Source organism: Hypoxylon fragiforme, assembly GCF_022984875.1.
Source record: "Hypoxylon fragiforme strain CBS 206.31 chromosome Unknown GGS25scaffold_9, whole genome shotgun sequence".
Taxonomy (NCBI): Eukaryota; Fungi; Ascomycota; class Sordariomycetes; order Xylariales; family Hypoxylaceae; genus Hypoxylon; species Hypoxylon fragiforme.
In genome coordinates, this window is record NW_026054764.1 from 2593582 (window position 1) to 2615971 (window position 22390).

Genomic DNA, 22390 nt, shown 5'->3' on the forward strand with positions numbered 1-22390 from the left:
TTCAATAATTCAATCACTAGACCATAATGTCATTTCTTACATTGAATAAGAATGATATTTATAGTATCTATGTAGTAGTAGATCTGGTGACAGGTGAGACAATAATGAACATTGTTTTCTTACCTGGGTAGGTACATCGTAATAGTTAGTAGTAGATGGACACAAGGATCAAACCTTAACTCACCTGCCACAATACATAAAAAGATGCATATCCAGTCTGCCTTATGTAAATAGGAGGTATCGAATACTTTTACTCTCATGTTTAAATGCAACTTGATAAACGTTGTTAGTTGACTCCAAACATTAGAGGCCAATCGCTCCGTCTTGATTCCCCACTCCAACTTTTTCCATTAGTACATATGTATCTCCACATTCCACTTCCTACTTCCTTACCTAGTGCTGTCACTACTATCCCCTAATTTATGTCTGTCCGTCTGTCATATGTTAAACATTTTAACTTCCTGCTAGGAGCCTACCTACTACACACTTTGGTATATACGAAGTAGGTAGTAATAACAGATAACACGGACTGTATTACCGTGCGTATTGTGCTTGTTACAGGTTGGTGCGACATGGAACATTGGAACTACATAACTAGTTACATTGTAGTTACTTAGTTACATGTATCAATGATTGCACCGTACATAATAAACCTTCAATGTTAGCCTACCTATGTACAAACTCTTTATCTACATACTGCTTGACATATACCTTGTAAATGCATTCATATTGTGAATGCCATTTTCATATTTATCCTTATACCAGGTATAAATGCTAGGTGCATGTGGTTTTGGTTCACCTCATTTATGTATTGTACAATACACTGGATACCTACCTTGTACCTGGTAATTACGAATACTTCAAAGTTGAGTTCTCTATTATTATTTTGTTCCCTTTGTCAATCCACCCCAGCTGCCCAGGTGCCCCAAGTCCATTTCTCCACAGCAACGTTAGGCTACTTAGGGCTTCCAAAGACTCGGATTCCATACGAGTTTAAGTCTTCCCTTTACACATACCTACCTACTTACAGTACCTATTCCTAACTCTCATACCTCTCATCACTCCTACTCTTCCTATTCCTATCCCCCCTAGGTAGGTGCCTAGTAGCCTACGACCTTTGCGCAAGCGCCTACAATTCTGTTCGTGACACTCTTTTTCGTCTTTCGCTCACTTTCTTCCAATTCATTACCTTGTGAACGCCGCCCTTATTCGAAACCACACCCTATATTACGCGATATACCAGAGACACCGGTCGAGCTTGAGTGTCGTTCTGGTCTCCCCTTCTTTCTGACTACCTCGACAGCACCGACGAACCTTAGCCTCGTCTCTTCCCTTGAAGGGCCCGGCAAAAGTCAGCCTACACCTTTGTTGTCGCATCGCCCTCGAAAGAAAGCTCGTTTCCGCCTGATAAAAAACTATATATCGGTCTGTTCAAAATATTAACCATAACGTTCAGATATCGCATCAATATTGTGGAGTAACTTGCAGGCCGAGTTTGTTGGGCGACTATCGCATCGTGAGCGCGAGCGCGAGTGCGTCTGGAGGTGTGAAAGAGAACAACCAATCCGCCGCTGCCGTGCGATTTGACTGTGTAAAGAGACCACACCTGCATATATACGCATTGTGTAGTCTATTTCAGTATATAAAACTACTACATTCTATTTCTGGGTACGCATACGAAGACACTTCGGTCTCCTTCCTCTCGATGACCGCAATCATGTCCTCGTACTCATCCCCAGTCATTTCGCCTCCAGCAGCTTCACCGGGTCCATCGCAGCACCAGACCCAAATTTCTTCGAATCCAAACCATCCCGCTTTGACACCTTTAATAACATCGCCTACCACCCGCCGATCTACGATTCCACGACCGATGTCCCACGCCTCCAAGAACAGGCTGTCAACCTACTCGACGGGCTCTGCCCCGTCGCGGTCACGGCCCGCTTCCTTCTACTTCCCGGTATTCCCATCCAGCCTCTCCTACACCACGGTCCGAGATTATGCCTACCCGCCCTCTCATCCAATGCACTATGGCCCCCCGCCGGAGCCTTCGAGACCCCCATCTGGCATGACAACGCCTGCCAGTGAGACTAGACGACTCTCAGATCCTCCAACCTCATGGGATAGTAAGATGGGCTGGGATTGGACGTCAGACGGTGGACTTGGTAAGGGAGACTTTTTAGCCCCTGTTCACTTTGGTGATGGCCCCCCTTGGAGCGAGGACGAAGACCTACAAAGTCCTGTTGTTAGCTCCCGGCATAGGAAACACAAGTCAACTTCTGCGGTCACGGGAAAAATGCGAGGCTCACGGGAAGGTGAAGCGTCTTCATCAATACTGAACGCAGGAAACTTGGATGTCAATAGAGGCTATTACGTTGGAACGAGCGGCGATGGAAGTGAACGATACTACGTGAGTCAAGGGGGAGAGGCCAATGGCCCGGGAGGAGAGTATGTCACGTACCCGCCAGAGCAAGCCCGGCATGGTAACTACCATTCCTCATCCGACCAACAACCGCGTAATTATGCAGAACACGACCCTGGTTATCGATCCGAATCAGATGCCTCCAGTACCACTTCGTCCCCAAGTTACCATCCATATGATGAGTCAAGATACTCAAGGGACTACCAATTTACGATTACCTCGCCAGACGAGGAGATGCACGGCAAGGCCGTTGCATTATTTGACTTTGCGAGGGAGAACGAAAACGAGTTACCGCTAGTAGAGGGCCAAATTATCTGGGTATCATATCGACACGGCCAAGGTTGGCTCGTTGCGGAGGACCCCAAGACTCAAGAGAGTGGACTGGTGCCAGAAGAATACGTCCGCCTGCTACGTGATATCGAAGGCGGCATGACAAGTCTAACTGGCCAGCTTGAAAATAGCGGTGTGGCAAGCCCTAACGACATCGGTACGCCCACGCAAGCTGAGCACAGCGGACAAGCAGTGGTGCCTCCAGCTACGCAGCCTTCTCAGCATGGACATACATCGACAGGGAGCAACTCGACAAATGGTTATCACCAACCCATTGTCTCGACATTTTCAACCTCGAGCAAAGATCTTGACCCGTACCCTCAACATTTACTTGGCCAGCACGGACAACCACCTCCACAAGTCGTACATTATCATGGTCAACGTGGAGGAAGCCAGGCCAATACGCCAACTGCGCAAAACTCTTTTGGAGACACCCCGCTGGGTCGCAGCAGCCAAGATGCTAAGCGCAATAGCGCAAACTCAAGAAAATCCCAGACGCTTGATGTTCTACCACATTCCAAAATGAAGTCTCCAGAGCACGAGTCGGAGCCTGAGACCGAGGAACAGCAAAAGTCCGAAAGTCAATGATTTAAGAATGGTTACAAAAAGGTCGAACGGATTGAATTTCCATCATAGATGGACTTAGACAGACATTGAACCGGATGTCCGATTTACTCGAGAGGAAAATGATGCCACTCATCATCCCCTAGTCTTGAGTACCTAACCCAGTCTTGCGGAAATCTTCGCAACACTAATAGAGTCGACATACTGGAAGATGTCTTACGGGAATGAGATATGTCGTGTGTACTCTGTACCGACCATTACAATTGATGGTCGCGTTCGTTGTCTTACAACTGATCAAGATAGGTTGATACGTTATGAGCAAAAAATCTAATGATGAAGGCATACGTTTAGCTCACCTAGTAGTGTTGGATGGTGAAGCTCAAGTTGTATGGCCTACGTACCTAGAAAGTTAGGTAACATTGTGTGAAAAAGGGAGGGCGTAGATATAAAGTCAGGCACGTGGTCATACGACCGCGTGGCTATGGGAAAGGTTGAATGAGAGAGAATTGAAATAGACTTGACCAACTACTGAGCTGAGCCTCCGGGATAACTTGTGTGAGATGTCGAGAAATACTACGTGTTGTGTCCCCCTGAAAGATTCGAGTTACTGTTGTTCGCGCACGAGATGATACGATGGGGTTGGACTTGTGAGGAAGGTACCTGGCCTACTTGCCCCCTTTTCGTGTATGGTTCTCGAATATGTACTGTACTCTAGGTCTCTGCTAAAAATAAGTGTTTAAGGGGATCAAAGAGGCCAGAGGCACAGGATACTCTCACGCAAGGTTGAACCTATATAGCAGGTACTCAGCTAACCTAGAGGTTATTCGAGATACGTTGATTTCTCAGTATCTAGGCCAGTCAAGCACGGATTTCAAGAGTCCAAGGATTGCTAAAACTACCTACTTTCGTAGCTAGGTACCTAACCTAGGTAAGTAAGTACATAATCTATCTCTCTTGCCCTCCCTCCCCTTCCCCCCTTTCTTTGCCCTACAGCCCCAGCCCTCACTTCGGCTCAACAACCCGATAATCAAAATTACAAACCCCCCCTTGCCCCCCCCCCCCCCCCCCCACCACCTCCCCATCCTTATTCACAAGCTCAAGCTTCTGATCACCCATCGTCATCCCCGGCACCGAGTTATAGCTCCGCAGCGTCTGCGTCGCGATCACCTCCCCCCCCTCCATCCCCACCAGGGGGCAGGCAGCACGATCGCATTATTCACAACATTGAGCCCCGTCCTCGCGCCCCGCGGTACGTCGCCGCCAGAGCAGGAAGTTGGGACGGGCCGGTACCACATAGCGCCTACGAAGGCGGCGTTGGCGGGGGGTGACATAGAGGAGGTGGAGGAAGCGCCGGATTTGTACGCGGTGGTGATGGAGGCGATTAGGGGTTGCCTGCCGGAGTGTGGGGTTGTGGCGGAGTCGCCGTAGTGTAGAATCTCGGAGGGGAGGGATTCGGGTCAGGTGGGGCCGATGTAGTGGGATTCGCCGGCGTGGTTCTGGAGGGTGGGGAGGGAGGGGAAGAAATTGAAAGTAGGAAAATGGGAAGAAAGGGGGAGAGGGGAGAGGGGAAGGTAAAGGGGGGCTCGACTTACCCAGGTGAGGACTTCAGTGAACTCGGGAGCAACAGCGAGGATTTGTCCCATGCGCTAACGGGAAGGTTGGTCTCGCCGATACGGTAGTAGGACTCGTCGCCGCAGCAGTGCTTATATTGGAGTGTGGACAGGCCTTGTACTCGTTAGCGGTGTTGTTTAGGCAGTGTGCACCTAGGTATTTAGGACACATCATTGGGATATATAATAAGTCCTGTCTTACCCCAGCATATACGACTTGCCCGCATCGTCCGCCACCTTCTTAATAGCCTCGTCCAAAAGCGAGGACACGTTCACATGCTGGTTCGACGCATCCAGCCACGTCGTCGCCCAGGTAAAAACACCATCGAGCGAGTCCTTCCAGTCGCGGAAGATGCCCGGCGTGTCGCTGTAGTACGAGTAGTTGTGCTCCAGATTCGGGATCAGATACCTACACGTTGTTCGTGATCTTGAACTCGCGCCACACGTCCGGACCGAGGTTGCCGCCGTCGTACGAGGAGACTAGCGGCAGGTCGTCGGGGCCATATTTGAGGTGCGCCGGGTGGTCCTTGTACTACGGGAACAGCGCCTGATGCTGGGTGATGTTGGCGGTGATGGAGATGTCGAAGCTGAAGAAGAGCTTGAAGGCTTGGGTGCTGGCGTAATCGAAGAGCTGCTGCACGGTACTGAGGGCCCCGTCTATGTCTTGTTTTGCGTGGTCTGTGTTGGGGTCTACGGTGCCGACTTGTGAGGTGCTAGTTGGGGGTACAGGCCTTGATGAGATGGATGCTTTACCAGGTAATGGGCAAAAACCATCTTGCTTTCTACGAGTGCCTGTGTCCAGAGCATAGAGCTCAAGCACAAGTGCCAGGAGCGAGTTGACTCCGTACATTTTCGCGGATAGGTCACAAGCAGTAGGTGAATTATTGGTGATGGGGAGACTTGATCTGGGAAATGTCCTACATCAGACTGGGACAGGAAAGACGGCATAGTAGTCCCCATACAGTGATATTTAACACATCTCTGGTACGGCGGTAGATATGTGCAACATCAAGAAGCGGCAACTCTTAAACTTGCCAATGACGAGTTGACTTTCTCCTACCACGGCCAGAGTCCAGATTATCACAAGCCTTGGTGATCGGTCTTACAATGGCTGTCCCCTAGTTGGTATAAATTTTCATGAGTACAATATAGGCTTAGAGGCTTGAACCTTTCAGTAAAAAATAGTCCTTACTTTGGATATGAATAATTGTTCAATATTGCTCTACTACTAGGTAGACATGGTTAACTTCGAAGTCCTCGAGAGTCGAAACAACTTATAAGGGGGGCGTGTAAACAATAAGTGGGACCTACTATAGTTCCAGGTTACCTAGTATTGTACAATACAATACGCTAGACACACTAGTAGCATGTAGATATCCACGCTAATATAGTGCACTAACTAGCGATAAGCTGATAAGAAAAAAAAGAAAAAAAGTAACTAAAGCGACTAGAAAAAAAAAGTTGATTAATCTGTGAATAAGAAAAGAAGCTTGAACCATTTTTCATACTTAACGCAACTACCATCACCACGACAATTTGTCGAAACGGGTCGGATCGAAGTTGCGATAATGGATATTCATCGCTGCCGTTTCGTACCCTACCCTCCATCTGCTATAAACGCAATTGCCTTTTCTTACTCGATCGTAACCAGAGCACAGAAAGCCTCGCCCGTCCGATTAGCCATCGGTCGCGCCAACGGCGACATCGAGATATGGAATCCCTCGAATGGGTTATGGCACCAAGAGACTGTTTTACATGGAGGAAAGGACAGAAGTATTGATGGACTTGTATGGGTCACCGAACCTGACCAAGTGCTTCAGGATGGCACCAAGCTTATTGGAAAGGCGAGGCTGTTTAGTATTGGCTACACAAGTACTATTACCGAATGGGATTTAGAAAAAGGACGGCCAAAGAAGCAGGCGAGCGGCATGCATGGTGATATATGGTGTCTAGCTGCTCAACCCTTCGTAGTCACTCCGAAGAATGGCGACAAGTCGTCCACGAATGCGGCCGTGCAAAACTCCAAGAAACTCGTCGCGGGCACCATGGACGGCAGTCTCATTCTCTACTCTATCGACGATGATGACCTCCGGTTCGAAAAGATATTAGTGAGATCCTCGTCTAAGAAGACTAAGATGGTTAGCATCGCTTTCCAAAATCGCAACGTCGTCGTCGTGGGATGTTCCGACAGCGCTATCCGGGTCTACGATATGCGCAACGGCAATGTCTTGCGAAAGATGACGCTAGGCTCCGACCTTTCTGGTGGCGCTAAGGAGATCATTGTATGGTCTGTAAAATGTCTCAATGGGCGCGACATCGTCTCGGGAGACTCCACCGGCCAAGTCTGTATATGGGATGGCAAGACTTACACACAGGCTCAAAGACTACAGACCCATAACCAAGACGTACTTTCTCTCGCGACGAGTGCCGATGGATCGACCATAGTCAGTGGTGGAATGGATCGGAGGACTGTTCTATACAGGAAGACCTCGGGCTCGACGTCAAGATGGGGCAAGATTTGGCATCGGAGATATCACAGCCATGACGTCAAAACCATGGCATCATTTGAAGGAAATGGCTTGAGTGTGGTTGTCTCAGGAGGTTGGTCTTGTCTTACCCCCTTATTAGTTATAGTGACTTACTCGTGTTTCTAGGCCCGGATGCTAGCCCGATCGTGCTGCCTCTGCGAGAGGCCGGTATGGAGCATCACCGAACTCTATCACATCTACCCCAGGACCCGCCATTACAGAGTGCGCCGAGAAGTCGGCTGATCGTTAGTTGGTGGGAAAGAGAAGTGCATGTCTGGCGCCTGCGCAAACCGCTTCGAGATTTGGTAGATCAGCCAGATGGAGAGTCAGCTGTGGAAAAGAACCGCAAACTTCTCGCAAGGATATTGATAAAGGGTGAGGCGAACATCACATCTGCGACAGTCAGCCAAGATGGGTCCTTACTTGTAGTATCTACAACATCTGATATCAAGGCGTTTTATCTCAGAACTCGAAGCGAGGCCAAGAAGGATGAAATAAAGATCTTTAAAGTCGAGATGCCAGAAGAATTTGCTAAGCAAGGCGCCACCCGGGTCCAGATTTCTCCAGATGGGAGATGGTTATGCGCCATTCAAGGGGGTGGCAAGGCTTTCGCGTTGTCGATACTACGGGACTCTGCTTCAAATGATAAACCGGTAATTCACCCTAAGACAATACGATTACATCGTATCGAGAGAAAGGTACAGAAAAATTTGTCTCTGGGAGGCCTTGGGCTTTACGACAGAACAATAACCCATATCGCATTCTCCCCTGATAGCAAGATGCTTGCCGTTGCAGATTTGGCTGGCTATATAGACACTTGGGTGCTGAAGACCCCACAACCAACCCTGCAAAACGGTGCTAATGGGGTCCACGATGATGTGTCCGGTAGCGAGGACGAGGAACAATATGAGGAGGGTACCGAGGGTCCGCGATGGACTCGCAATCCAAACGGCTCTCTTATCCCTAAACTACAAGCCGCTCCTACCGTTCTGTCTTTTTCCAATCACATACCGAAGTCACAACCTTCCACGACGAATGACGACGATGAAATCGCGGATGACTACACCCTTCTTACCGTTACTGCGAAACCGCAAGTTCTACTCATCAACCCTAGTATTGGACTATTGGCTGCCTGGTCGAGACGGAATCCAATCGCCCGATTTCCTATCGAGTTTCGAAATACTCGCGACCTGGTCAAAGGTGCTCTCTGGGCGGGAGAGAGGGTCTGGCTTTATGGAAACTCATTTGTGTTCATGCTAGATATAGCCCAGGACTTAGCTAAACCGGCTCAACTTGACGACTCGTCTAACAAGAAGGCCTTGAAGCACGGCACGAAACGGAAGCGGGGACCTGATACTGGTGCGGGTAACAAGATGGAAATAGGGGCTGCGGGACCAACGAAAGTCATTTGCCGAGCCAAGGGCGAATCAACGGAAGAGATTGCTCTGGATGGTTCCACGTCCGATCCTATAGACGAAGACGAGGCTAGCCAGGCTGCAGGGGAGAGTGAGAGCGATGACTCGGATGAGGATATCCGAGGTGAACTTGCTCTTCTGCGAGGTGGCCAAGGCAAGTCTGCATCAGAATCACAACCCACTACGAAGAAATTGGCTTTTTGGCATACCTACAAATACCGACCGATTATGGGAATAATCCCACTTGTTACTGAAGAAGACATATACCAAAACGGGGTGACTGGGGTAGAGCAACTTGAGAAACGAAGGGAAACGATCGAGGTGGCGTTGGTGGAGAGGCCGTTGTGGGATGTGGAGATGCCGGATCGATACTTTGGAGACGGGGAATTTGAGAAGTAAGAATCTCAGACAATGTAGTATTATTTCCCCCTTCGTATGTGATGATACGGGATGGCGTCATGTCAATTGGTATCAGTCCTCTTCGCGACAGCGATCAGTTAGAGGTACTATCTCTGAGCTTCTGTGTGCCTAGAGGTACCTAATAGTATCCTTATAACATGGATAAGGTTACCAGTTACAATATTCTTATCATAGCGATGCTTTATATGTAACTTGTATTTTCGACATCTATTGCGACTCATACATAGTATATAGTATGATATAAGCTCATATTCTTATGCTCATATAGGTAGGGATACAGGCGCAATATACTCGAAATAAGCTAATCAGAATTCAAGGTAGTTACTGAACGGCTAAGTCTGACCGAATACGTTGATGACGCTGCGGAGCTCATTCCAGGCAGTTGAGACAAAAAGTCTCCGAGCCGGGTCATCTTTACGACGCAAACTTCATTTTAGCGGGAACGTACCAATAGTTGTGCTGGGCTACACCTCAGGGGTATGACTATAAGTAGGTAGTATTGGTAATCATTCACAGCGAGACTATATTGTGCTGTGGTGTCAAGTTCACTATCAAAGTAAAGGACCTACCTACCTAGGCAGGAAGCGAATTATTATTCTACACCTCGAAGATGACCGGAAACTCCCAGCCCCGTATCCTCGTCATCGGCGCCGGATCGATGGGAATCATCACCGGCTACCACCTCACTCTCGCCAAAGCCGACGTAACATTCCTCGTCCGCCCGCACCGCGCGCAGGACCTAAATCGTCCGCAGATCCTCTACTGCTACGAAGACAACCAGCTCAAAGAGTACAGCGGCTACAAATACATCACCGACCCGTCGGAGATCAAAACAGCCGGGGCGCCGGGCTACGACTTCATCGTGATCGCCCTCGACGGCGCCTCCCTGAAAAGCGAGACGGGCGTGGCGCTCGTGAAAGCAATGGGCGAGGCTGCGCGCAAGACGAAGACCAAGGTCATCCTCGGCAGCGTCTTCTTCAACCTGCGCCCCTGGTTCCTCGACGTCTCGGGCCTCGCCGGAGACCAGGTCACCAACGGCCACCTCGACATCCACGCCTACCCGCCGTCGCGGCTGACGCTGCCGTCGGAGAATCAGGAGGTGATCGCAAAGGCCGACTTCGCGTACACCGACAAGCTGGGCCACGGCTTCACCGTCGACGATAGCGCGCCCGCGGTTGCCGCGGCCTTCGCGGAGCTGTACGGCGCGAGCGGGGTGTCCGGCTGCATTGTCGCTTCCGCGGCGGCTAGTGCGGTGGCGATCAACGCCCTGTTCCCCGTCTTCGCGGCGTGCGAGCTGCTCGGGTGGCCGAAGCTCCGGGACGTCGGCTGCGGCGCGAACGCGGGGCTGTGGACGCAGCTGGTGGTGCCGGCCGTGAGGGAGATCCAGGGGCTGGGGGTTCACGGGGAAGCGGGGCGGAAGGCGGCGGAGGGCAAGGGGTTGGTGGCGGAGCTCGGGGCGTGGGAGCAGCATATGCTGCCGCTGGACTTGCAGGCGTTTAATCGGTTCCATCATGGGGATAAGCTGAGGGCGCAGGGGCGCGAGCATTTGAGGGCGTGTTTGGAGGAGGGGAGGGGGGAGGGGAAGGAGATGAGGGCGTTGGAGGGGTTGTTGGGACGGTTGGGGGAGGGGGAGGGGGAGGGGGGGAGTTATTTTCCTGGGTAGGTAGGTAGTTAGATGTCTTCTGAACTTGCTGTTGGGTGAATATATTGTGTTACGATACTATTCACATGCATATTACTCCTATGCTAAAACAACCACTTTTGATTCTGCAGTAAATGCCTTCCTATCTATCTATCTACGGCAAAGTATTATCCCAAATGCTACTAACACCCACCCTCTCTTTCCACGTCTCATCCCCTCCATCACCATTAATCCTATCGTATCCAAAGCGCCTCTCCTCCCCCTTTCTCAACAAGAACCCATTCTCGTGGAAGTTAACAAGAACACCATCCGCGTCGTCCTCGTGAACATGCACCCACGTCCACATGCTCGTCCCCGTCTCGGCGCGCACCACAAACTCGTCCGCGCTACTATCGTATTCCACTCTCAGTCCCGGGTCTACCAGCGCTGCGGAAGATAGGGGGGTCGGGGTAGCCCAGTTCGTGTGCGTGTACGTCCTTGTCGCCTGCTCATTCGGCGGCACCCCCGACGCCGTCAAGTTCGCCACGAACACCACGTCCTCGGCGCGAAAATCCGGGTTCGCCCGCAACTCCGCGATGCTCAGCTCCGCCACCAGCGTCGCGTTTACCGCCCCAACCGTGAACTCCACCTCTCCCTGCACACCACCACCACCACCACCACCCAAACTCACAACCCCCCCATCCCACCCCGCCCACCCGAAACTCATGCTCCCCTTCACCTCCCCCCACAAATCACTAACGGCATACACCCTCAGCGTCCCCGCCGCGGCATCCCAGAGCGGCGCGACGATGACCGGCGCGTAGACGTCCCGCGCGACGTGGTGCAGCACCTTCCAGCGCCCCTCGTACTCGATCCCCGCCCACGTCGGCGCCTGCCACGTGTCCTCGAGCTGCCAGTACAGGGTGCCCAGCTGGCGCTCCGGGCGGGACGAGCCGGCGCGGTAGAACTGGATCTGGCTCTTGTAGAAGTCCGCCTGGAAGATCTGGGTCGTGTGGCACCAGGCCGAGAAGTTTGCGGCGGAGGAGGAGGACGAGGCCGTCTTTTTGTCGGGGACGGGGTAGAAGGCCTGGGCGGCGAGCGTCATCTCGCCCATGCCCTGCAGCGAGGGCGCGGTGTTGGACGGGTCGAGGCCGCTGGGCGGGTTGTGGTGGTTGCGCTGGACGATGGGCGTGCTGTTGAAGTGCAGGTCCGCGTCGTCCAGGACCCGCCGCCAGGACGCCAGCGACGGCATGCTGTGGAAGCCGAACTCGTTGATGAGGCGGCCCACGGGGTAGTTGGCCAGGTTGAAGGCCTGCGCCGCGCTGTAGTTGTAGTACTCCGTGTTCCCGTAGACGGAGCCGGGGGCCAGGTCGTCGTACCGCTGGGCGATGGGGATGGGCCTGCCGAAGTCGATGGACAGGGTGCCGTTGGAGGTGCTGCTGGGCGTGTACGAGACGCTGCGGCTGTTGCCGAAGACGGCCGGCACGAGGGTCTCGAGGAACAGGGCCTCGTACTCGGCGAGGTAGCGCGCGTACTCGCCCGGCGCGAAGTACCGCACGATGCGCAGCTCGAGCGACTCGAGCTCGTTGCCGCCGGCCCACAGGGCTAGGGAAGGGTGGTGGTTCACGCGGCGGACGTTGTACACGGCCTCCATCCGCACGTTCTCGAGGAAATCGGGGGCGACCGGGTACAGCGCGTCGCCGAACTGGAACTCGGACCACAGCAATATCCCCAGCTCGTCCGCGATGTCGTACAGGTAGTCCGGCGCGTAGACGCCGCTCGCCCAGATCCGCAGCATGTTTTGGTTGCCCGCGACGACGGCGTCGAAGAGCTGGCGGATCTTGGTTGGTGTGACGCGCGTCCAGAAGGCGTCGGGGGGGATGAAGTTGCTGCCCTTGACGTAGAAGGTGTGTCCGTTTACTTCGAAGTGGTAGTGGTTGCCTGGCGCCACCCCCTGGGATATTTCCTCGTCGGTGACGACGTTAGTGTTGAGGACGATGGTGCGGAATCCGGTTCGTTTTGTTACCGAGGATAGAGTGGTCCCTGACGGCGATACGATGTCGACGGTGATGTTGTAAAGGGGCTGCGGGCCAAGTCCGTTAGGCCACCAGAGCGCGTAGTCATCTTTCGACAGGACAACGGAGCCGGTGATCACGTCGCCGTCGTTCTTGATACCCGTCAACGCTCCGCTACTAACCTCCCTCTGCGTCGCGGCGTCCACAATCCTATACTTCATCGTCGCACCCTCCGGCATAACCCCAATCACATCCACACTCGCATTCAGCACCCAGTGGGCCCCTTGATCGGGCGGCAGATTATTCAGCTGCCCCTCGCGGTACAGGTCGAACACCGAGTTGCGGACGTACACCTCCTCCTCCTCCTCGGCGAGCTGCACGACCCACGCCTTCTGCCATATCCCAACCGGAGAAAAGGCCGGGCCCCAGTCCCACCCAAAGTCCGAGTGCGCCTTGCGGATGAACTGGCGCCCGCTGAACTCCATCACGGTCCCCACGTACGGCGGCCATGTTTCCTGCCCCGGCTGGTTCTGGATCGCCTCGGCGACGGTGGGGGCGCTGGCGAATTCGATCTGCAGCTCCGCAGAGCCGGATTGCTGTTGCTGTTGCTGGCAAGCGGGGGACTGGAGGATGTCAGTGACGTCGAAGAAGTACTGCCGGAACTGGTTATCCGTGCTGGCCACGAGCTGCGCGCACAGGCGCACGTCGGCGAAGGTGTCGAGGCCGTTGAAGAGCAGGTAGGTTTTGAGACCTTCGTCCGCGGATGTGGATATGGTGGTGGGGAGTTGCGCGGTGTAGTTCCAGCGCGAGAGTGGGACCCAGCGCAGGTCGATCTCGTTGAGGCCGTGGTACGGGTCGGGTATCACCTGCGCGGCGAAGAGGTCCAGGTGCACGGACGAGGGCACGTTGCCGGGCACGGAGATATTCCGGTCGGTGTTGGAGAGGGCCCAAGGGGTTGAGGAGAGGTCGATTACGTTGAGGGCCCCGGCTGGGAGGATGGCTAGGGTGGTGGCTAGGAAGGGGAGATACATGGTTGTTTGGTTGCTCACCGCTGCTGTCGCGGTGAAGCGCGTTTATTTTGGATGTCTAGATGTCTATATACCAGCAAGGTACCTACGTAGGTAAATAGACGGACTGCACCATTTTCACCACGGGTTGGGAATATCATCATTCTTATAATACATGCAGCATTAGGTAGCCAGAGTCCTACGATACACGAGGCGAGAGGCCGTGCTGGTGAGAGTCCAGCTGCTCAAGGATACGATTCTCCCAAGCGAGATGAGGGGGAAACGAATTAATCGACACCATGGTACCGGATGCACTCATTCTTTTTCGAATTCCGCATTCGCATTCCGCACTCACATCCTTAATAGCTACCTGCTTACCCACCTATTTATGCCTGGGAAGCGACATGATGGTTTACCCATTATTGATAACTTTGTACCCAGGTGATTAGAGGCCAGTAGATAGTTCGAAGGAGGGGGCTTGAACCCCAGATGACAGACAGAAGTAGTAATGGTTGCGAGATGCTTGTGCCGTCATCGTATAGTTACCAAATCGGGTACCTACATGTATTATATGTACCCATAGTTAAAGGAGAGAGGGAGATGTCAGTCGCCGCATTGTGTTAAGCGAGTGCGATAGCTGCTCAGCCCCGTACCTTATGGTAAGACGCGTAGACTTGTTCAATTGGGGGCTGGAAATTGCAGTGAGAGCTTACCGGTTACGCGAGGTTATGAACATGAACCCCCTATCTTAGAGAGTTGAATTACATCATGCCACTTAGTTATATGCAGGTGGCCAGTAGACATCCAGTAGATTTTATTTGCACTATAAACGGTAGGTAGGCTAACTACCTGGTAACCCACGTTTTCGGAGTCCGCAACAGGTCCGCGAGCCCGGAACTCACGGGAGCGACGTCTATCCATCTCATCGTTCTTTTTTTTGCATCGAAATTCTAGGTAGGCAATGGTGTCAAATTTTCCAGATCCGCCCGCTATCCCGCCATATATCGATCTGTAGTAATAAACCTAGCAATACATAAATAAAGAAAAATACAAAGGAGAAGTAAAAGAAAGAAAGTAAATATGAAAAGGGTAAATATGAAAAAGAGATACATGCTAGTTTTATGATATGACCCAAGCTTCTTTTACATGTATTAATGAAGCTCCATATGTATACCGGTAGGTAAGCAAAGCTCAATAGGTACAGGCAGGCAGGTAGACAGGTAAGTAAGCTTCCATCAATAGGTAACCTCGATATGGATATCCGGTGAAACTCGGCGGCGACGGTAGCTGTGGTAGCGGCGCGAACCGCGGTGGATGTTTATGTGGGTTCTTGTCTCGCATGCGTAGTCGTGACTGTAGTTACGGACATAGTTGCAGGTAAGGTCGTGTCCGTAGCTGTAGTCGTAGTAGGGAGCGTAATGATAGCTAGTATCGTAGAGGTCGGTATAGTAGTCGGAGCGCAGAGTGATGTCCATGTTGATGTTTTGTGTGTGTGTTGAGGGTTTTATATCTTGTTTACATGTAAGCCAAGGGATATTCTATGTTAATCAACATATAAAGGTGAGTACTAACTAGGTGGGTAGTAGAGTATGATAGTTTCAACGCTGGTGCTAAGCTCAAATATCTTAGAGAGAATAGGTAAGTTATGTAAAAGAATTTATTTTATGAACTATGAGAGGATAAACGATGATGTGCTTGCTATCTTGGATCTCTCTTGGATGTGTTCTTAGGCTTGCTGTCACAATGTCTTGCTTGACTCAATCCGAAGTAGATTGGCGAGGGAACGACCGATATTTTATATTCCAGGACATCCATATGCCTCTTATTTTTATCTCCCTTCATCTAACCAGACATGATGGATGCCTTCGCGGCAAGGCCTCCCACTACTATCAACGTTTGGGTTACCTAGGCAGCTTTTCGACATTTTCGGAGAGTTTCTTTTTCAGGTAGGCTGGTTGTTGCACTTTGCAAACGTTTGCGGAGGAGCCTCAGTCAGCAGGGCCGCGGCCTAGAACAAATCATCCGTCACGGCGAGGCGCCCAGCCATAACTAACGCCTCAAATGATGGATGACTGAAAACAATCACGGCAAACGTTGTGCTAGTTGTGTTGGGCGAGAAGAAGGTGGCATGAGTTGGAAGATAGCAAAGTTAGAAGTTAGAAGTTAGAGGACTTATTAGTTGTCATAGAAAGAGAGCAAAATGTAAATAACTAATCACTATGAGGCACGGGTTAACAAGATGTTGGTGATATGTATATCTCTGGCGGTTAGTTCAATGTTGTTAGTACATCTAGCACACGTGTAAACGGTGTAATAGGCCTCACAGTCTAGTATAGCCCCTAAAGTTAGTGGAGTTTTTACACTTTACAGCAGGATGGCATGTGAACGTCCAGCTGAGAACTACAGGATTCAATAATTGATCCAGAGCAATAGTGGAGGCTGAACCCCCACCAAAAGGTCAGATATCAGGTTTTGAAAGGGCTGTGTATTTCATAGAAGATCGAAAAGAAAAATAAGGTAGTTACGTGAGATTTACTGTGGTAATTGTTGGGGTTATTGGGGTTATTCATGGTGGTTGTCATGATTGTCTGTCCGCGGCCTGTGTTGTTGACCTGAAGGTCATCTACTAACATAGGCAAATAATAGTTGATGCCAGTTATAAACTACTATGCAATCATGTGTTAGCCATTAACTGACTCTTGGTATATGTAAGCACTTGGTAGGTAGCTCAAAGATATGTATGCCGACACGGTAACTGGCGGTGCATGAAGATTGAAGCTTGCATACTTCGTGTATGCACAACATGGCAGGTAGGCTGGCCATCTACATGTGACATAATCAGAAAAGAGGTAAACAACACAGTTATGCTATTCTAAATATGTTTCTGTGTGTAGTATTTTATCCTCCATCTCCGGACCTCAGCCTTCCACCTTTCCCCATAGCCCCCAATATCCGGCGCCCCCTATCCCCCCTCTGGCCTCCTTATCCCCTCTAGCCACCATCTTCCGGTGCAGCCCCCAAGAAATTCAGACCGAAGCCCTCTAGTAGGAACCACAAATTCGTTCCGAACTGCAGAAGCAAATTTTCTTTTTCACTCCGATGCATAGTTGAACTCTTGACCGACAAGTTGCTCGCTCAACTTCCACAACCGCTCTGCCTCGATTGCGCTCGTCGCCCACGGCCGAACCGTGTGCACCCAGGGATTGGCGAGACCGGTATCTTCGAAGTAGGCTCCGTTGTGGTCTGACAATGCAGCGGAATCAAATTAATTGGATTGTTCTTTTTTCTTTTTCCTTTTCAGACGAACGAACGAACATGTTCAATAGGTAGGTAGGTAGGTAGGCAGCGGGTACGCGCATCGCAACGAGCATGATTTGCTTACTTACCTTTAAGCTGTGGGCTAAACGCCGCGTACACATGAGTGGACGTCCCCTCCTCCATCGTCTTGAAAATGTAACTATCGTACCAGCCTTCTTTGTTGCCTTCCTGTCTGTCCGTGTTTCCTGCGACAATGATTAGCGCGAGCATCAATGCATGCTGTGGGAGGTTATGTTTAGCATACGAAGGCTTAGTACGTCAGCCTCGAAGTCAATGTGATCATTGAGGTGCGTGGAGATGACTCCGGGATGCAGGCTGTACGCCTGGACCCGAGGTCCCAGTTTCTGCGCAATGGAAAGTATCATCAACATGTTCGCAGTCTTGGACTGGCCATATGCCCGCCATTTATCGTAAGTCTCGCCGTTCTATTTTTCTAATCAGCAAACGCGTCTGGGGGCCATGGGAATGGTTGGTGTTGGGGAAAGGGGGTTACAGACGCTAAAGTTGTAGTCGGCCCAGCGAATCTGGCTCAGCCGATGGCCCTCGCTGCTAACACTGATCACTCTCGGAGACTTCGACTTCAAGATTTTGCCCATGACCAAGTTGGTGAAGAGGAAATGCCCGAGATGGTTCGTCCCGAACTGTCTCTCGAAGCCGTCAGGGGTCAGGCCATAGTCCACCGCCATGATGCCGGCGTTGTTCACCAGCACGTCAATGTGCGGGACGTCATCCCATCCATTCACGGTGGCGGCGGCCTCCCGGACGGCAGAAAAAGACCCCAGATCGAGCTGGAGGACGCGCACCTTGACGTTTGGGTGCGCGGAGGTAATGGCGTCGGCTGTCTTTTGCACTTTCGCAGGGCTCCGACCGGCCAGTATCAACATGCTAGGCTCAGCTTGAGCGATGGTCGTGACGAAGTAAGCACCGAGAGTATCAGGAGATACCCCAGTGGTCAAAATGACCTTTCCTTTGATTTCGGCCGCGAGGTCTTTCACGACTTCACTGGCGGTTGTCTTGGCGTTGTAAGGAGACGACATCTTTTTCTCTTGATTTTTTTTTTTAAAAAAAAAGTTTCTTGTCTGATTTGGATAAATAGGTAGGTAGTCTTGAGTCTGAAGAGTATGTTTTTATTATTTTTTTCACGAATATAATTGCGATCATCTTCTTCATATATATATCAAAACACCACGAATACATCCACAAATACATGGCGCCAGCATGCTGACCTAGATAGCTTCGGTGATAGTGGCCATGCACGCGCGCACGTCTCCGCCGAGACCATACTTTATGTCCGGAGCCGTGCATGACACACACTATTGCAGTTACTACTAATTTCAAGGAAGCAAAAAAAAGATCATAAACCCCTAAACCCGTGATCATCGTCATCTGAGCATGGATAGATACATATTGAGTGAGAAGCTATTCTAAGGTAGTTTACTTCCCTGCTTTGAAATACATTTCCGAAATCCAATCACCAATACTCATCAGCCTGACAACTCCTCGTGTCCATTCCCTTCTCCCAAGTCTGCCGGGGGCTGTGGGAACTCTATCAGCACCTTGGCATCCCCAATCAACTGAAAACTAATCGTTTCCTGTGTAGGCACGTCGAGCGACAGGTTGTACGTTCCCGGGTACAGCACAGTGTTCCCGTTCTCATCTACCCGGGCCAAGTCACCCACCTTCAAGCTCAACCACGTCTTCTTTTCCTCTCCTGGCTCCACCCCCTTTACGCGGGTGTACGCAGCCAGCTCCTTGAGCGGACGAGGCGTCGGCCCGTATTCGCCGGAGAAGAAGGCCAGCGCGACAAAGTCCGAAGTGAGGTTGCCCGTGTTCTTCACTGATATCTCGACTCGCTCAAAGGGGCAGAGGTCGAGGTACTTTTCGATGCAGGTGATGAACAGCTGCTCGATGGGATATACCACGCCCCCAAACGCATTAGACGTGAACGAGGACTTGAACGTGGTGTAGTGGAGGCCGAACCCGAACGGCTGCACGCCCTTGTCGTACCACTTGTACGTCCTCCCGGGGTTGCTCTCGCTCGGTCGCAGACTCATGTCCGTCATCGGCACTTGGTCTACGTACTCGGCAGGATACACCGTAGTAGGGAGGCGGCCAGCGGGCGCGGTCGTGCCAGTCAATATATCAAAGACAGCGGTGCCCCCATCCTGGCCAGGGAATCCCGCCCATAGGATAGCAGATACATTATCGTCCGTTAACAGCGGCGTATCATCGTTCTGATCCCCCAGCTCCACCACAACGAACGGCTTGCCCAGCGCGCTCAGCTTCTTGATCAGCACCAGCTGCGCGCCGGGCCACGCAATCGAGACTCTGTCGCGCTCTTCGGCCTCGATGCTCATGTCGTTTCCGCCAAAATAAATGATAACGTCGGAGTTATTCGCAGCCTCCAGCGCCGCCTCTGTCCAGGTGTCCGCCGCCGCCGCATCCTGTCCCACGGGCCCCGTCGCATTCACAGTCTTAAACCCGAGTTTCCGCGCCGCCTGCAGCGGACCTTGGAGGTACGGCGGGATCCCGGCGTACCCGCCGAGCATGGCGTAGTTCGAGCCGTCGGCCCAGAAGCCGATCAGCGCGATCAATGTCGATGTCGCATTGTCCACCTTCAGAGGCAGGAGCCCGTCGTTCTTCTTGAGCACGATCCCCTCGGCCGCCGATCTCACGGCTAGCGCTTGCGCTGCGGGTGTGTTCACGTCTTTCCAGGAGAGCGACCTGTAGGGGATCGAGTCCGCGGGGTCGAAGTAGCCTGCGCGGATGAGGCCCTCGTACATGCGGCGCAGCGCCTGGTCGATGACTTCCTCTTCGACCAACGCTTGATCCCACGCGCCGATAACGTCGGTGTTGCTGCCGACCTCGCAGATGCTGTCCGTGCCGGCCCTCAAAGACACCGCCGCCGACTGCGCCGCGGTGGCGGTGTAGTTGTGGTCCTCGTGGAAGTTGAGAATCGCGTTGCAGTCGCTGGTGACGTACTGGTTCTCGTCGCTCCACCCCCAGAAGTCTCGCAGCACGGTCCCCATCAGATACGTCGACGCGCACGCCGGCGTGCCGTTGACGGCGTTGTACGAGCACATGATCGACTTGACCTTGGAGTCGCGCGCGCACTGCTGGAAGGGGGGGAGGTAGTACTCCACCAGGTCCTGCATGCCGACCATGGCGTCGAACTCGTAGCGCCTCACGCCGCCCCAGTCCTCGAGGTCGTACGCCGCGTAGTGCTTGCACGTCGCGATCACCTTCGCCACCCCCTCCTTCCCCTGCAGCCCGTCGATCAGCGCCCTCACGTACCCCTTGATGCGGAACGGGTCCTCGCCGGGCGTCTCGGACCCGCGCCCCCAGCGCGGGTCTTTGTACGGGTTGATGTTCGGCGTCCAGTAGTCGAGCCCCGCGTTGCCGGCGTTGCCGTACGCGCGCGCCTCGGTGCTGATGGTGTCTGCGACGGCGTGGACGAGGGTGTCGTCGAAGGCGGCGGAGAGAAGTATTGGGCTCGCGAAGGAGGTGGCGTGGGAGAACTCGCCGGAGGGGGAGAAGGCGACGCCGACGGAGAAGCCGACGCCGTGGAGGGCTTCGTTCCACCAGTCGTAGGCGCCTAGGCCGAGACGGGGGGCGCCGAGGCTCTTGCTGGGGGTGTGTTAGCTGTTTGTGTCGACTGGATGGTGGCCAAATTCCGAGAGGAAAAAAAAAAGGGGGGGGGAGGAGGGTAAGGGTAGAGAAAGCTCACTCGACCAAATTCCCAAGTTTCTCAGTAATGTTCCAAGCACTTATAAGCGCAGCTGCCCTATCCGCTGGACTAGCAGATGTATCGCACACAAGATTCGTCGTCAAAACCTCCGGGCCGTTAACACAGTCGGGAAAGGCCATCCGCGCCATCGCCTGCCCGCACAGGAGCGAGAGGCATGTTACTGCTGATCTCGTGAGGCCCTTCATCTTCACAGGATCTATTCCACGGGCCGAGAAGGGGGATGTTGAGCAATGGTGAGGAACAGAGTATGTTACTTAGAAGAATAAAAAGGAGGAGGAGGAAAATGAAAATTATTATACCGCACGGCTTATTCCAATACCTAGCCAACCTAACCCCTTTCCAAGCTTAAGGAGTCAGCCAAGCATACTGTGGTGATGAGGAGTAGTGAGGTCACTTAGTAGGTAAATAGCCTGTCGGATGAGCCATGCCTAATTCTCGCGCGTGTAGCTGGGCCAAGTGAGGGTTGTCTAGGTAGGTATCTGCCTTTGTCTAGATCGGAATTACCCGCCCTACCGACACCACGCCATCTATCGTCTATACCTTGAGGTTCAAGGTAAGTACATGCCTACCTTTGCGCTGGATGATATTATCCAACCTACCCTACTTACATGAGATCGGCTGAATCTCTGGGTAGATATGATGATCTACTATGGTGAGCTACATAGCCCAGACCCCGTAGCATTTAGCCGGCTGGCAGGTCGCGTGGGATCTATGTAGGCCGACTTGCAACATTTGGTTGTAAGTTGAATATATTTATGGTACACCTGGGCATGTATCAACAAGAAGAGTTCCTAGGCAGGCAGGTACTCTAGGGAAGTATTGATGCACTTCATCAGATGAAGTGACACTTCGTAAACCAAGCGCTTCTTCCTCTGGGCCATTATCCGCTCAGGTGATTGTATACTTGACCTATATGTGAAGATGAGCAACTAGCCACAGCATCGACGAGCTTCACCTACCTGCAGGTACAGTTGCACCTCTCCAATCGTCCCGATCACGCATATGCCATCTAGCCTAAAGTATCGACTTACCGGGCTACCTAGATAATACAGTTCACCTACCTATATCAGCATGAAGAATTATCTTGCTATAAATCTAGATGTGTTAAACCTGCCCTATTTCAGTTCGTACAGTTGATTCATTATATAAAAGCCCTGACCGAGGACTCGTCGGTATTAAGATATCCTCGGTGAGTATAAGTACCAACGTCCTGGAAGACTCAGGTAGGTACTAAGGTAGCTCGTGGACTCGATGCCTCTAACATACCCACTCGACCTACCTACCTGCCAGCATAGCATTTTATATATATTCGGCGCAGAGGGGTAGTCAATATAGCATGAAGCACAACCTCCGCATTAAAAAACGGCAGACCTACCAAGGGTACTCTTCTATAAG

At 52.1% G+C, this 22390-nt stretch overlaps 8 protein-coding genes across 8 annotated transcripts; 3 read left to right on the forward strand and 5 right to left on the reverse strand.

Annotated features, from left to right (window-relative positions):
- Positions 1 to 1870: 1870 nt before the first annotated feature.
- GGS25DRAFT_515964 (uncharacterized protein) lies at positions 1871 to 3337 on the forward strand (the record flags this gene model as incomplete). Its single annotated transcript, XM_049263139.1, has 1 exon — positions 1871 to 3337. The coding sequence occupies one exon, from the start codon at positions 1871 to 1873 to the stop codon at positions 3335 to 3337; it is 1467 nt and encodes a 488-aa protein (XP_049113435.1).
- Positions 3338 to 4476: 1139 nt separating this feature from the next.
- GGS25DRAFT_525825 (uncharacterized protein) lies at positions 4477 to 4956 on the reverse strand (the record flags this gene model as incomplete). The annotated part of the gene is made up of 2 exons (XM_049264872.1): positions 4477 to 4749; positions 4906 to 4956. The coding sequence occupies 2 exons, from the start codon at positions 4954 to 4956 to the stop codon at positions 4477 to 4479; spliced, it is 324 nt and encodes a 107-aa protein (XP_049113436.1).
- Positions 4957 to 5121: 165 nt separating this feature from the next.
- GGS25DRAFT_525826 (uncharacterized protein) lies at positions 5122 to 5773 on the reverse strand (the record flags this gene model as incomplete). Its single annotated transcript, XM_049264873.1, has 2 exons — positions 5122 to 5290; positions 5457 to 5773. The coding sequence occupies 2 exons, from the start codon at positions 5771 to 5773 to the stop codon at positions 5122 to 5124; spliced, it is 486 nt and encodes a 161-aa protein (XP_049113437.1).
- Positions 5774 to 6491: 718 nt separating this feature from the next.
- GGS25DRAFT_515965 (WD40 repeat-like protein) lies at positions 6492 to 9265 on the forward strand (the record flags this gene model as incomplete). The annotated part of the gene is made up of 2 exons (XM_049263140.1): positions 6492 to 7524; positions 7578 to 9265. 2 exons carry the CDS (start codon positions 6492 to 6494, stop codon positions 9263 to 9265), a joined length of 2721 nt encoding a protein of 906 aa, XP_049113438.1.
- Positions 9266 to 9580: 315 nt separating this feature from the next.
- GGS25DRAFT_534982 (uncharacterized protein) lies at positions 9581 to 10949 on the forward strand (the record flags this gene model as incomplete). Its single annotated transcript, XM_049265829.1, has 1 exon — positions 9581 to 10949. The coding sequence occupies exon 1, from the start codon at positions 9897 to 9899 to the stop codon at positions 10947 to 10949; it is 1053 nt and encodes a 350-aa protein (XP_049113439.1). The 5' UTR covers positions 9581 to 9896.
- Positions 10950 to 11075: 126 nt separating this feature from the next.
- On the reverse strand, positions 11076 to 14190 carry GGS25DRAFT_534986 (glycoside hydrolase family 2 protein). The gene has a single exon (XM_049265830.1). The coding sequence runs from the start codon at positions 13951 to 13953 to the stop codon at positions 11083 to 11085; it is 2871 nt and encodes a 956-aa protein (XP_049113440.1). The 5' UTR covers positions 13954 to 14190; the 3' UTR covers positions 11076 to 11082.
- Positions 14191 to 16912: 2722 nt separating this feature from the next.
- GGS25DRAFT_465562 (NAD(P)-binding protein) lies at positions 16913 to 18507 on the reverse strand. Its single transcript, XM_049258959.1, has 4 exons — positions 17745 to 18507; positions 17492 to 17672; positions 17316 to 17432; positions 16913 to 17172 (listed from the first exon to the last, which is right to left on the reverse strand). The coding sequence occupies exons 1-4, from the start codon at positions 18282 to 18284 to the stop codon at positions 17021 to 17023; spliced, it is 990 nt and encodes a 329-aa protein (XP_049113441.1). The 5' UTR covers positions 18285 to 18507; the 3' UTR covers positions 16913 to 17020.
- GGS25DRAFT_534988 (glycoside hydrolase family 3 protein) lies at positions 18508 to 21180 on the reverse strand (the record flags this gene model as incomplete). The annotated part of the gene is made up of 2 exons (XM_049265831.1): positions 18508 to 20874; positions 20975 to 21180. 2 exons carry the CDS (start codon positions 21178 to 21180, stop codon positions 18732 to 18734), a joined length of 2349 nt encoding a protein of 782 aa, XP_049113442.1. The 3' UTR covers positions 18508 to 18731.
- Between the last annotated feature and the right edge of the window lie 1210 nt (positions 21181 to 22390).